The sequence below is a fragment of the Heterodontus francisci genome, chromosome 7 (assembly GCF_036365525.1).
Source record: "Heterodontus francisci isolate sHetFra1 chromosome 7, sHetFra1.hap1, whole genome shotgun sequence".
Lineage (NCBI taxonomy): Eukaryota > Metazoa > Chordata > Chondrichthyes > Heterodontiformes > Heterodontidae > Heterodontus > Heterodontus francisci.
The window spans coordinates 82,891,798-82,906,183 of NC_090377.1; the positions used below are offsets into that span (position 1 = coordinate 82,891,798).

A 14,386-nucleotide genomic window follows, 5' to 3' on the forward strand; every position below is an offset into this window, starting at 1 on the left:
CATCTTAAAATGATCTTTTTAAAGGAATTACATCCATACTTAAATACTTCAATACCTCTAACTGACTTGCAAAAATGACAGAGGGACACTCTAAACCTTACCAGGCCATTGTTTTCCCTACAGCTGCACTGGGGATATGACATTCCATGGTTTTGTAAAATGATAATCTCATAGATATTATTAATGTTGAGATTCCCATACTTTCATTTCTTCTTCTTTGTCAAAATAAACACAAACTGTGAACTCAGAAATTTATGGAGCAAAAAGCAAGATTCTTGACCTACCTTTTCATTGTTTTGAACAGAATATGAAAAAGTTAGGACTGGTTCTTGGAAAGCACTATAGGAAGGGAAGGTTTCTCAAGACACTGGCCTACCACATGATTTCCCAAACACCATTTTGAGATAGGATGATAATAGTCTGGTACCTTAAGGTTTGTTTATACATAATGTGAGCTAATTATTCAAAATAATTTGCTAATTTAGAAGTTTTAAATGTTTTATTTTGAAAAAAAAACTATTTTCTATAATCTAAGCTATTTATTTTTAAGAGAAAAATGTTACACAGAAATTCAAGTTGTCCATAAATTCTCAACAATATCTGAAATGGGAGAGCTTCTTGCAGAATAAACTTTAAAACTGTAATTATTTCCCTTCCACCATGAACCTTATGTACCTTCTCTGAAATTTGAAAGTTTTGCTGATACAAATGTTTTTCCCATTGCTTTAGGCCAAGTGGTTATTCAAAATTAGAGAACTTACTTTAAAATTCCTCTGATGAATTCATATTCTACGCATGCATCACAGTTTAAATTGGTTCATAATGTTATTTTTCACTCAAAGTATTATCGTCTGGTTACAGGAGACTGCATTGGTGCAAAATTTCTCTTTAACACCTCAAGGACTTTCCAGTAACTAGCATAAACCACCTGCAATCATGTTTCCAAAACTTGAGGAAATGGTCCCTTATGCTGCAGTGTTGGTGGAAAAAATATCATGGATAGAGGGAAATGTTATCGATTGCTAGTGACTCACGACATACCTGTCATGTCAGCATATCTTTTTTAGTCTGGAAAGGCAAAGTTCTCTCAAAGGAACAAGTCACAGCTATTGATACACTTCTCAAAGAAAGGAGAAAATTGGATATACAAATTGGAATACTGTGGACGGTAAAATATGATAAAATATTCTTAAGCAAATGAGTAATTCATTCTTTTCCTTCATAAAAGTCTAAGTTAAAAATGTGGTTGTTATTGTAGGACCTGATCTGCAGGATAAAAATAAATCAGACCATGGAAGTAAATCTTTGTTGTAATAAGCTTTTATTCTACAAATAATAAATTTTGCACCTTTCATGAGCTATCAAAATAAAACAATAATCCCATAGGAATTACGTACACTAAGAAAAATCACATTTAATGAAAATGCAACATTTGACAAAGATGAGATTACTATTTCAATAAAAGACTGCATGAATGTGATCTCAATTCCCAATGCATTGTGGCATTACATCATAAAATACAGGATTACAAACAAAATTACAGTACCAATTTATTTCAGTTGAACCAGCATTACACTTCAAACAGCACTTCATCTGGACTGCATTGTACATGCAATATCTATTGTTCTAATTACGGAATAAATGTGAGATTTTTAGCTACTGCACTAATTAACTAATATATAGCCCAACATTAATAAGCCTGATTATAGCTGTAGCTTTTAACTCTCAGATACGATAAGACGCCGTGTATGTGTGCGCGTGTGTGTATATCTACGTGTATTATGTGAAGTCAATTAGTTGATAAACGGAACAAACAATTCCTTCGCTGGTTTTAGAGTCAGGTTAACTTCGCTGTTCTGATAATGTTTGATGGAAATGGTTTAAAGGAAAGAAATACAGTGCAAATGATTTGTGATAGTCAAGCAACCGTTTTAAGAAACTGATAATTGGTATTTGATAACATTATATACACATTTGTGCAACTATTATATCCTTTTGATATGATCTACGAAAGATAGGTCTTTTTTTATTTTGTTTTCGATTTGCATCCTGTTAGTCTCATAGGTAAGGTTCTAATACCAGGAAAAGACTGAAGCGGGAAAATAATTCGTCAGGATTGTGCAACCTTGCATGATTTTATAGGTAGGAAGTCCTAAGGCAACAGAATATTATTCTAAGCACTTTTCTGCTGGTTAAAAATTAAATTACTTTTGTATAAATTATAGATAATCCTACTCTTGATATAAAAACAGTGATGGAGCTGCATGGTTAAAATAGGAAATCGACCTTATAAAAATTCATTAAAAATTCTGTACAAAATCACAACAAAATAATTCAGCATGGGAAAGGTAACAGTAGTAAAATGTTGGCTGAAAAATATATTTTTAAATTGGCCCATTATTAGTTTAAAAATTGCATAGATTCCTAATTATTGCTTGTAATTTTGTCATGTGGATCAGTAATTACCATTATCTGAATAGGCGCTACATCGACTTTCATATGTAGCCCATAAAGAGAAGCGCTAGTAGAATATTGTAAAGATGATAACAGGAAGTCTTTTCATTCCCATTTCTCTTTAAAGGCAGTAACAATAATAAATACAAATACTAATTTAAGCGTGAAACATTTGCACTCCGCAGCAAGTGATACCAGTGTGCTGCCGTGTGTAAACAAGCTATTCAAGAAGTATATTTAATTCGATTCGTTTACAATACATTGTTGCTGGCTTCCATGTTAATCATGGAAGATGGCATTAAGCTGGGCACTCATAACTCGCTCGTGATGCGAGTGGGCGTCGTATGGCATAATGTTGTCTATAGGGATTTCACATCGAGCGTTAGTGGAAGAAAACATGGAGCTGTGTCCTTGGGGTCCGGCCAGCGTGGCTGCAGGGTAGTGCATGGTGAACGTATAGTTCTTGTCAAACTCTTGAGAAGGCTCCTGCTTGAAAGAGAAATTCCCATTGATGCTTAAAGGTGGGCTTAACGGTCCGTCGAAGGACGGGCTAGTGCATTCAGTGAGCGTGTTTTCAAAAAAAGGTTCTAGGGCCCCTGCATAACTGTGCGGCTTGACATGAAATATGTGGGAACTGTCCATAGTACCGTAAGGCGGACTCGGAAGACCAGGGGACTGGTACGTGTATGGGTGAACGGAGAAGGAAGCACTGGCCGTTTGCATATGTGGCATGTCCTGGTTCTGCTCTGGAAGGAAAGTTCGCGGGTTTAACTGAAGGCAGCCAGCTACTAGATTAGTGGTGGGCTGTGATAAACCTTTGCAGAGCATCTGCACAAACGACACGAGATCTGGGCTCTTTCCAGAACGCAGAATCTCCGATAAAGCCCAGATATAGTTCTTAGCTAGTCTCAGAGTCTCGATCTTGGATAGTTTTTGGGTTTTCGAGTAACAGGGCACGACCTTCCGCAGACTATCCAGTGCTGCATTTAGCCCGTGCATGCGGTTCCTCTCTCTGGCGTTAGCTTTCATTCTCCTCATTTTAAACCTCTCCAATCGAGCTTTCGTCATTTTCTTTTTCTTGGGTCCCCGCCGTTTAGGTTTTTGATTTTCATTCTCGTCCACTTCATCCTCCTCCTCATCATCGTCTTCATCATCATCATCATCATCATCATCCTCCTCCTCATCATCCTCTCCCATTTTATCAAGTTCTTCCGTTTCTGCCTTGAACGCGAGACTCATGGCTTCATTTTCATCGTCCTTTTTGTCGACTTCGTGCTCATCCTGGGAACTGAGACAGTCATCCGTCCAACTGGGGTTGCTCTGCGTTTCTGGCATCATGTTTTCTGTGTACGATTTTGTCATCGTCAAGATCCTATACAATGAAAACACACAAAAAGTACATTCTTCAGCAGAATTGAAAATTGAAATCACGAAGCGGTAGGATTTGATGCAGTTTGTAAATTTGGCATTACTTTCTAAAACTCAACCGAGTTTTAAAGTTTTTTCTTCTCTCCAAAGTAGAACCTGAGATATTTATCCTATCTACTATAATTCTAAAAGTCAAATGGGCTGTGTAAACATGTAAGATCAGCAGTACAACTGTCAAAATGTACAGAAGTATGAAACAATACTACAAAACCCTGTTTATTGTGTGTAGTTTTATTGAGGGTTACAGAAACTTCAAATAATAGAACGGGTAAAAGGCACTGCCGAGTCGCCCCAACATCTGTTCCTGTCTCGTTGATAAATTACATGTCCCACAGAATGTCAATACGGAAAATACGAAGGAATTCATAAAAAAAATCACCAACTCATTTAAACAGGAATGGACTGTAAGCACTACTCTATTTCTACCTTTTCGTTTCCCACGTTACGAGAATGAAAGTAATCCATTCCAGAAGTAATCAACCTTAATGTTTCTGTAATGAAGAAACCTTGGTGTAAATGACATGGACTCTTGGCCACTGAAAAGAATTATAGAAGTGAGAGTATTGTACAGTTTCGGGACAGGAACACACTATTGATTTCCCCTGTTCCGCGCATGTGAAAATACATACAATCCTATCCCCTGTTGTACAAATTGATGACTTTGTAGACGTGCATAAGCAGATTATGCACAATAAAATGTGACTGACAGAATTAATCGGTTCGTGTCTATCAGTACAACTGTTCTTTCCAAATCTCAGAAATAAAGGTCCGAGGTACGTCTACAAATGTTTTCAATCACAGCAAAATAACATTGCGGATGATTTCTAAAAGAAAAACATCGCAGAGATCTTGCAATATTTGTAGAGACGATCTGCGGCTCAAAAATAATCTCTGGAAACCATACGTGTGGACGCAAGCGCAGTAATCCACAGGGATCAGGTGCAAAACTGTGTCTTTAATAAATATCCCCATCCGCTGGTTTTGCTGGAGCAGCTTCAATACCTAACTAAGCCCTTGTTTCTAAATGTTACAGCTGGGGTGTTGGTTAGAGGAGTGAAGTACATGGACTTTTTATTTCGATTTGTGCACTAGCAATGCAACAATGTAAATTGCTTGCTGCTAGGCTGCGCTGTCGTCTCTTGATAACAGTAACAGGTAGCATATGTTTGCAGCTTTCATGCTACTCTTCTGCACCTTCCACCCAAATTAATAATTTATACAACAGCATATTTTTTTTCCGCAAATTGTTGCAGCATTCCAATTCAGCCCTCATTGCCCAGATACTGAAAGCAAACTACCACTCCGCGACATATTTGATTCGTATTTTGCAAACTGAATTAAAGCTATTTAAAAAAAAGAAATGAAAAAGTTAAAAGCTTTTCTTGCTGCAATGAAAAATGCTGTAAAACAATATTTTCTGTTTTTTAAAAAAATAAATAAGAATGCTATAATATTGAGAAATACCTTTTAAAAAAAATATTGAGTCTAGAGTAGTCTCATAGCCTGTGCTGTAGAGATGGAAGTCGAGGTTCTTTGCGGACTGCCGCTGGCAGCAGCCCCGTTCCCTTTTATACAGGAGAAGGTGCTCCGAATGGCTCTCTGCCCCATGCCCGTCACTGAGGTGGCGCGCCTGCGCACTCCGGACGCGGCGACGGCGCGACGCCTCCGCCCTCGCGCCATATGGTTCTCAGGACGTCACGCGAGCGAGCCGCGTCACGTGGGCTGCTATTTGTATTCCGCCGGCGCGTGCGGCTCCCCATTGCCTTTTGTGGCCATCTGTCGCCAGCAGAGACTGTGTGGACCTGCTCACCCGCAGCAAGCGGGCAGCAGCTCGCACCCACTCCAACTTCCCGATCCTCCCAAAGATTGCAAGAGAAATGCACGGAGACGGGCCACAAGCGGCTTTCAAACTCACATTGTACCGCCTTGCAATATTGCCTTTTTTGTCACTCCCCGCAGTTTTTTTTGTGTGTTGGATGCAAATTCCATTTGAAATATAGCAGCTGATGCATTTAAAGATCAATCAACTTGCGATTAAAATAGTTGAGAATTAAAAGGTGAACTCGGTGTCAACGGTTCTTGTTTGCCGCTGTATATATTAACTCAAAGGCTCACAAATCTGTTGGCCCATGGTTTGCAATACAGCTCCCCGCCCCACCCCCCAGTAAAGAAAGTGTTTATTTTCCATTTACCATTCTGAAGAAAACAACACACACACACAAAGTTTAGTTCGAACAAGGGCTGCAGTAGTTGGGTTTGGAAAAGATAAATGAAGTGATTAGGGAGACATTGTTGGAATAAAGTTTTTGGCTTTCACCCTAATTGAGGCGCTTTTTCCCGGCACGCGAGTCGCACGCACGCAAACAAAAGCCTTTTTCACGGCTGGGCAAACAGATCTAACGTCCAAATATGCTCACTTCTGTTGAGATTTTAAATAATAATGCAAAGGTCGCCAAACTGACCGTTAGAGGGAAAAAATGTGAAAAGGCACTCGAAGCGATAGGAACAAAATACAATTGATTTTTAAAAAATTATTATTCTGAGTACCAACTGTACACTGCAACCAGCATCCAAAAAAAAAGCGGTTAAGTGTTTATGTCTTGTTCCCTAATTGGAAATAAATCATTTCAAAGAATTGGGCTAAATGATCAAGAAACTTGCTTGGGTTTTATGTTTTGGGTATTTTGCCCTAGTTAAATGATCAAACGACATAAATGCGACAACGTGTTTATAAAATGTGCGGCTCATTCTTTTTAAAAAGTGAACATTTGTACTGAAGCGAATTTCGTGGCCGTTTGCTATTGTCTCACAGTATTGTGTCGGTCTGCAATCGGACGGGAGTTCACGGTGTGCCAACAATCTTGTTTGTATTTTTAGCCATGAAACGCAGCTAATGGCCCCAAGCCGTGTTTTTTTTAAATGTTTGCTTGTATGTTAATAAAAATAAGAAATGCAGATTTCATATTAACTTTCCTCCTACTATGCGTCATCGCCTGTTTCACTTGGAACAGACAAATAATATTAAAGATCCAATTCTGTTGTCCACGGTGCAAAATCCATCCGATTTAAATCTCTTGGGCATGCGGCATTATCTTAATTAAGATAATTGATTCATATTGCACCTGCGAGAACGAAAAAATAGAATTTATCAAAAAATGCTGTAAGCTATCGTGTACGAGAAAAATTGGCCCCAATTAAGAGCATTATCTCAGCAATTTAAGCCATTACTTTACTGGATTTATGTTCATCGGAGGTCGTGTCGTTTGTTTGGAAATGTGTGCAAATTGTATTTTCATATCAAATGTTATATTTTAATCTTAATTTTCCTTGTGTAATTTAATTCCAGAATTTTCTGGGCAGCCTCTCGCAGTTCGTGCACTCTCAGCACCGATACTGTTTGTGATGTTTTTATTATTGGTAACATCCAGCCATCAAAGTAAACGAAATTAATAGTGTGCGCATTTTTAATCGGACTGAAGAAAAGTCGTTTTAAGGTTTGGATTGGACTGCATTTGCCTGATTTAACATCAGCAAGGGTGTTTTGTTTACCAATTAAACTATTGATATTTAAAGTGTCTTTACGATTTACACTCTGCAAAGACTAAAAGTTCCAAACGAAAAGCAGCAGTTCTGTGTTGCTGGGTTTTGCATAACCTGGTAACCGCTAAGTGTTTTCACCGGATAAAACGCATAGTAAGCACTACTAATCCCTTCCATTTCACACAGACATCAGGAAGGATGTTCTGTGCCTACAACAGAAATGAGGAAACATTTCTTAGTATCGTGTCATTTCTTAGTATTTAATGTTGCAATAGTCTACCGATAAACTGGACACACACATAGATACTCAGGCATGGACACATACACAAGTGCACATAGACACACATACAGACAGACACACAAAAATAGGTACCCAAAGATGCACATACAGAACCCCCGCCCCCCCCCCCCCCCCCCACACACAGACACATACACACATAGGCACACATAGGTACATAGACACACACGCAGGAACACAGAAACAAACACATAGACTCACAGGCACAGACACACAGGCACATAAACATACGCACACAGACACACAGGAACACACAAATAGACGCACAGGCACACACAGTCACACATACACACGAACATCACACACACACATCACACAAACATCCACACAGACGGGTTTGAACTACAGCACCATAAACAGCTCCTTGTGACCAGAGACAGGAGGCGAACAGCACGTGACAAATTCCCTGTAACTTTAGAAGTTGGCGATATTTAAGCCGAGCACCTGGCAGCAGGTTTACCACCCGATCGTGATTGAATGTGAACCTGTTTTGTGCTGCTGCAATTTACTTTCAATTGGAATTGCAATCAATGGTCAGAGACAGAGATGCAATAACAAAATGGATACTCTAAAAAGTACACGATGACACATCTTGTGACCTGACATTTAAGGATTAGGCTTTAGAGTACAGAGCAGAGGGATTTAGGCAGTGATGTGGCTCAGCAATCTTCAGAATATAGATAGATATAATATATGCATTTCAGTCGTGTTCGTCATTCGCTTTTTCTTACATAAACAGCAATTAAACTCTGCATTATTGTGGCTTAAATATTGATATATTTCAGTATTTTTATCGAGTTAAAACAAAAATAAAATACAATTTTAGCGATCGCGTCCAACGTATCTTTACGGTCGAATAGGCATTTGTATGGTACGAGTGAAACTAAGCCATTTTACTGCACCCTTCTCTACTAATTGCTTATGCAAAAATGCAGATTTGTATTAATTAATTACTCTGGTGATTACTTCTTTGGTATTTTTGTGCAATAAATCATGCTGGAATAGAGAAGCAGACGTGAGATTTTTTTGGCACATCATTCAATGAAACCCCAACTGAGGCGGCACTGAGCGGCATCGACGCGTGTCTGTGAAAGCCCAGGCGAAGAGGACTTTTCACTGCAGGTGTAGACACCTGCTGCAGATACCTGTCACTGTGCAACTTGCTTCCTTTGCGGGACAGAAAAGATCCAGGTTTCTGACTGTGACTTTTGTGAAAAATGAACCCGCTGCAGCCCAAAATGACATGTGCCGACAAAAATAAAAACTACAAGTAATTTAAGCCAGATCTATATGGGCTAACTTAAATCAAAGTCTAGTTATTCTCTCGTGCTCAAAGCAATTGCTGTGAGGATTTTCGTGCTGCCATTTTTATAACAATTTCAGAAGATCACAAATTTTCAAGAAACTATTGGCGTGAAATCCTGGCCAACTAAAAACCCCAAATGCACGGAGAGGGCGGAGGCATCCCTAAATCATAAAACGTTGATAGTTTTTCCAAATATATTAAATTTGTAACTAGGATCACTGAATTCATTACTGCAGTACCCTGAAAGCCTTCTTCAAATGAATACAGCACACGGACTCAATGCGAATTTTATACTGATTGTAATGCTGACTTTTTTTGTAGAAATTCTTCTTCATAAAACGACAAGAAAAAGTCTTGGAGGAAAACGAAAAATAAACATCACATCATACATAGAGTCATAGAGTTATACAGCACGGAAACAGGCCCTTCGGCTCATCGTGTCTGCTCCGCCCGTCAACCCTATCTATTCTAATCCAATTTTCCAGCATTTGACGGTAACCTTGTATGCTATGGCGTTTCAAGTGCTCATCTAAATACTTCTTAAATGTTGTGAGGGTTCCTGCCTTTACCACCCCTTCAGGTAGTGTGTTCCAGATTCCAACCACCCTCTGGATGAATTTTCCCCCCCTCAAATCCTCTCTAAACCACCTGCCCCTTACCTTAAGTCTATGCCCCCTGGTTACTGGTTACCTCCGCTAAGGGAACAAATTTCTTCCTATACATCCTTTCTATGCCCCTCATAATTTTGTATACCTCAATCAGGCCCCCCCTCAGCCTTCTCTGCTCTAAGGAAAACAATCCTAGCCTATCCTATGAAGATCTAGCTCTTCATAGCTGAAATCCTCCAGTCCAGGTAACATCCTGGTGAATCTCCTCTGCACTCTCTCCAGTGCAATCACATCCTTCCTATAGTGTGGTGGCCAGAACTGTACAAAGTATTCCAGCTGTGGCCTAGCTAGCATTATATATAGCGCCTTCATAACCTCCCTGCTCTTTTATTCTATACCTCAGCTAATAAAGGCAAGTATCCTTTATGCCTTCATAGCCGCCTTATCTACCTATGATGCTGCCTTCAGTGATCTATGGACAAATACACCAAGGTCCCTCTGACCCTCTGTACTTCCTAGGGTCCTACCATCTATTGTATATTCCCTTGCCGTTTTAGTCCTCCCAAAATGCATTACCTCACACTTCTCAGGGTTAAATTCCATCTGCCACTGCTCTGCCCATCTTACCAGCCTTTCTATATTGTTCTGTAATCTAAGGCTTTCCTCCTCTATTTACAACACCACCAATGTTCATGTCATCTGTGAATTTACTGATCATACCTCCTATATTTACATCTAAATCATTAATGTACACCACAAACAGCAAGCGTCCCACCACCGATTCCTGCGGTGCACCACTGGTCACTGGCTTCCAATCACAAAAACAACCCACGACCATCACCCTCTGCCTCCTGCCATGAAGTCTATTTTGGATCCAATTTGCCAAATTGCCCTGGATCCCATGGGCTCTTACCTTCTTGACCAATCTCTCATGCGGGACCTTATCAAAGGCCTTACTGAAGTCCATGTAGACTACATCAACTGCTTTACCTTCATCTTCACATCTAGTCACCACCTTGAAAAATTCAATCAAATTTGTTAGACATGATCTCCCCCTGACAAAGCCATGCTGACTATCCTTGACTAATCCCTGCCTCTCCAAGTGGAGATTAATCCTGTCCCTCAGAATTTTTTCCAATAGTTTCCCTACCACTGATATTAGATTCATTGGCCTGTAATTATCTGATTTATCCCTACTACCCTTCTTGAATAATGGTACCACATTCGCTGTCCTCTAGTTCCCTGGCACTTCTCCTGTGGCCAGAAAGGATTGGAAAATTTATGTCAGAGCCCCTGCAATCTCGTCCCTTGCCTCATATAGCAGTCTGGGATACATCTCATCTGGGCCTGGGGATTTATCCACTTTTAAGCCTGCTAAAACCGCTAATACCTCCTCCCTTTCAATGCTAATTTGTTCAAGTATATCACAATCCCCCTCCTTGATCTCTACACCTACATTGCCACTTTGGTCCTTAATGGGCCCTACTCTTTCCCTGGTTATCCTCTTGCCCTTAATATACTTATAAAATGCCTTGGGATTTTCTTTTATCTTGCCCGCCAATGTTTTTTCATGCCCCCTCTTCGTTCTCCTAATTACTTTTTTAAGTACCCCCCTACACTTTCTATACCCCTTTAGAACCTCTGCTGTTTCAGCCCTCTGAATCTGCCATTCACCTTTTTTTTCCTTATCCAATCCTCTATATCCCATGTTTCCCCGGATTTATTGGTCCTACCCTTCACCTTTACGGGAACATGTTGGCCCTGAACTCTCACTATTTCCTTTTTGAATGACTCCAACCGGTCTGATGTAGACTTTCCTACAAATAGCTGCTCCCGGTCCACTTTGGCCAGATCCTGTTTTATCATATTGAAATCGGCCTTCCCTCAATTCAATACCTTTATTTCATATACATTTCATCTTAAGGCTGCATTCACACTGCAGCTTCCTGTTCTCAGCTAGTAGTTGCAGCTCAAGTTCTAATCAGACAGAGCCCTGTTTACATTGGTTGGCTGCTGCTTGGCTTGAACTTTAACAGGACATTGCATGGGTACAGCTGTCTCCCAAATATTAGAAACTTAAATGTTTCGTACAGTGAGGCCAGCGGATTCCTGTTCAACTAGCATTTAATTAAAGCGAGCTAGAATTATAACATTGTCAGAGATTCCTTGAACAGAATGATCTCACATCGCTTAGGTTTCACAGGGCATAGAGTGTTAAACCTGATCCACTGTAGGCCTACTTTAGCTTAATGTAAACGCATTAAGAACAGGGGTCCTCCCCCCTCTCTAAACACATATTCATCAATGTTGGAACTGAGATAGCCCCACGCATGTATCCGGATATGCTTAGAGCTCTTTTCTAACTGGGACAGTTAACGTTTCAGCCAGGTAGGAGCAATGTAAACAGTCTTCTTTGTGGCTGGAACACGAAATGTAGCTATCCCTCTCAGACAGGTAGCTGCAGTATAAACGCAATCTTAGAGGAACAACACCCACCCATCGCCAAAGCTGTATTGCAGCAATACGTTTAACAGCAAACTGCAGACGATCAGTATTATCTTCTTAATGGTTTTTCCGTGAAGTGATTTGTCATTGAAAGCTGTTTTCGAGACAAACAATAATCTGAGAGAATGTAATAAGCACATATATATAGAACAGCCGCCTCACCAGCAGATTAACTCGGCATTACAGTGGCTACACTTTCCTTGAAGCACAAGTTTAGCTAAGGAACCAGTGCGCTGCTTTTCGACCGAGCAGGTACCGACAATATCACTTCTGCATTGACACTGCACACGCTATCTGCTTTAGTTTCGTACTTTCAACAAATAGGTTTCGATTCGTATAGAGTAAATACATTTTTTACGGCAAACAACATTGTAAAATGTGATACATTTTCTAAATGGAACGAAGCTCTACTATTCGACGGAAGAAATATTAATACAAAAACATAAATATAACACAGCGCGAGTTAATCCGAGAAATGTCAATGCAGGGGGTGAAAGACTGCTGTCACCTAGTGGCCTCATGCATCCGGTGCAGAAAACCTTTGACTGAGCTAAGCGCCATCAAGTGGTGAACGACACGAAATGGTACGTGGCGAATGGTGAAAACGCTAATCATCCAAATAAACCTGCAACCGTTTATGAACTGTCACTCTCCCTCCCCTGATTTGAGCTCCTCATAACAAAAAATATCAGCATTAATTCGAGAGTATCTTGACTCTAAAAGCTATCTCTTTCACCAGTGCGTTATTAAGCTAGTATAACTAAGTGAATTCATATATTGACAAAATATTGAAATCGATTGAGATTTGTCAATCATCTCCTTTACCACAGGCTGTAAATGCACCATGATATGAAAGGTGTAATGAACTGTGAGGGAGGAATCATTTTCAGTCACAATCTTACCATGATATACAATCATTTTTAAACACCGAAGTGCAATATCATCATTTTACTTGATAGAATTTAGCAAATCACCTATGTGGAAACATGTTTAAATAATTCCACAAAATACTTTCATGAATGAGACAACAAAGTGCAAAATAACAGATGATAACATATATAATCATCAGTAGCAGCTGCAGTAGCAGCAGTTAACGGACAAAATCCCGGATGCCAAGTTTAGCCCTGTGATAGGATTAGAGCATGGATCAATGTGCATCTATTTAGTTCTGTATTTGTTTTGTGTGTGTTGTTTGGGTGTTATGAAATAGGGAGTGAAGCTGAAAGCAACTGTAAATTAGAGAGTGAAACTGACTGATGTTCTTCAAAGCACAATAAAACCATAGTAATTCTGCTTAAATGCCAAGTGACAAGCCCAAAGCCTTTTCGTTGTACCGTGTATGCTTCAAGAGATGATTGCTTTGTATTTAAACTTGCGTATGTATATGAGAGATGGAGCTTCAGGCACTAACACTGATAGTGGGCACATTCTATAGGTGGAAGTGATCTGTTAATCCTTGCCATTGATGTTCCAAATGGATATTTTGTATTGATACAGAACATTAAGGTGCAATTACAGAAGCTCATTTGTTCTAGGCATAATGGATTTGTGTGTCTTATAGAGTTATAGAGTCATTTATGGCACAGAAGGAAGCCATTTGGCTCATCGAGTCCATGCCGGCTCTCCACGGAGCTATGCAGTCAGTCCCACTCCCCTGCTTGATCCTCGAAGCCCTGCAAGTCTATTTCCTTCAAGTGGCCATCCAATTTCCTTTTGAAGTCATTTATTGTCTCTGCTTTCACCACTCCTGTGAGCAGTGAGTTCCAGCTAGAGGCAGCGAGCTCCAGATCCTAAATGTTTACAACTCTTGTGGAGCTGTTCTGGCTGCCATATGACATAGATAACTGCAATTGTATAATGTTGTAGAAGATGGATTTTAGAATAGAGGCAACCTCATCCAATCAAATAGTTTGGGATTTTATTAAATCCAAGAGAAAGAGATAAATTTTCTTTGCCTCTTGCCAAACATGACTACAATATTCCATCATTGGGTGGGTGTAAACTTGTGCTTTCATGGCAAGAAACAAATTGTTTATATCTTATGGGGAATTGTAGGAGAGCCAAATAGAATTAAGATAACAAGTTATTTGTCAACTCATTGTGATAGTCATTGCTTGCCTTTCAGATCTGTAGTTAGCCATTGGGGCATTGTGGTGTCACCAGCAAAAACATTTTGAGAACATCCACCCAGTTGTAAAGGCATGGTATATTGGGAGAATAAGCTTTTATATTGCAATAAGAGGACAA

At 39.7% G+C, this 14,386-nt stretch overlaps 1 protein-coding gene across 2 annotated transcripts; it reads right to left on the minus strand.

Moving 5' to 3' along the window:
- Positions 1 to 2,733: 2,733 nt before the first annotated feature.
- Positions 2,734 to 3,822, minus strand: neurod1 (neuronal differentiation 1). Of its 2 annotated transcripts, XM_068034583.1 has the most exons (2): positions 3,690 to 3,816; positions 2,734 to 3,644 (listed from the first exon to the last, which is right to left on the minus strand). In XM_068034583.1, the coding sequence occupies exons 1-2, from the start codon at positions 3,814 to 3,816 to the stop codon at positions 2,734 to 2,736; spliced, it is 1,038 nt and encodes a 345-aa protein (XP_067890684.1). The 2 variants fall into 2 exon arrangements, with proteins under 2 accessions (XP_067890684.1, XP_067890685.1); XM_068034584.1 differs by having other exon boundaries at positions 2,734 to 3,822.
- Positions 3,823 to 14,386: the final 10,564 nt, after the last annotated feature.

What these genes read in the sequence shown, in the direction of transcription:
- neurod1 (XM_068034584.1), bottom strand. Translation starts at nt 3,816, where the DNA reads ATGACAAAATCGTACACAGAAAACATGATGCCAGAAACGCAGAGCAAC.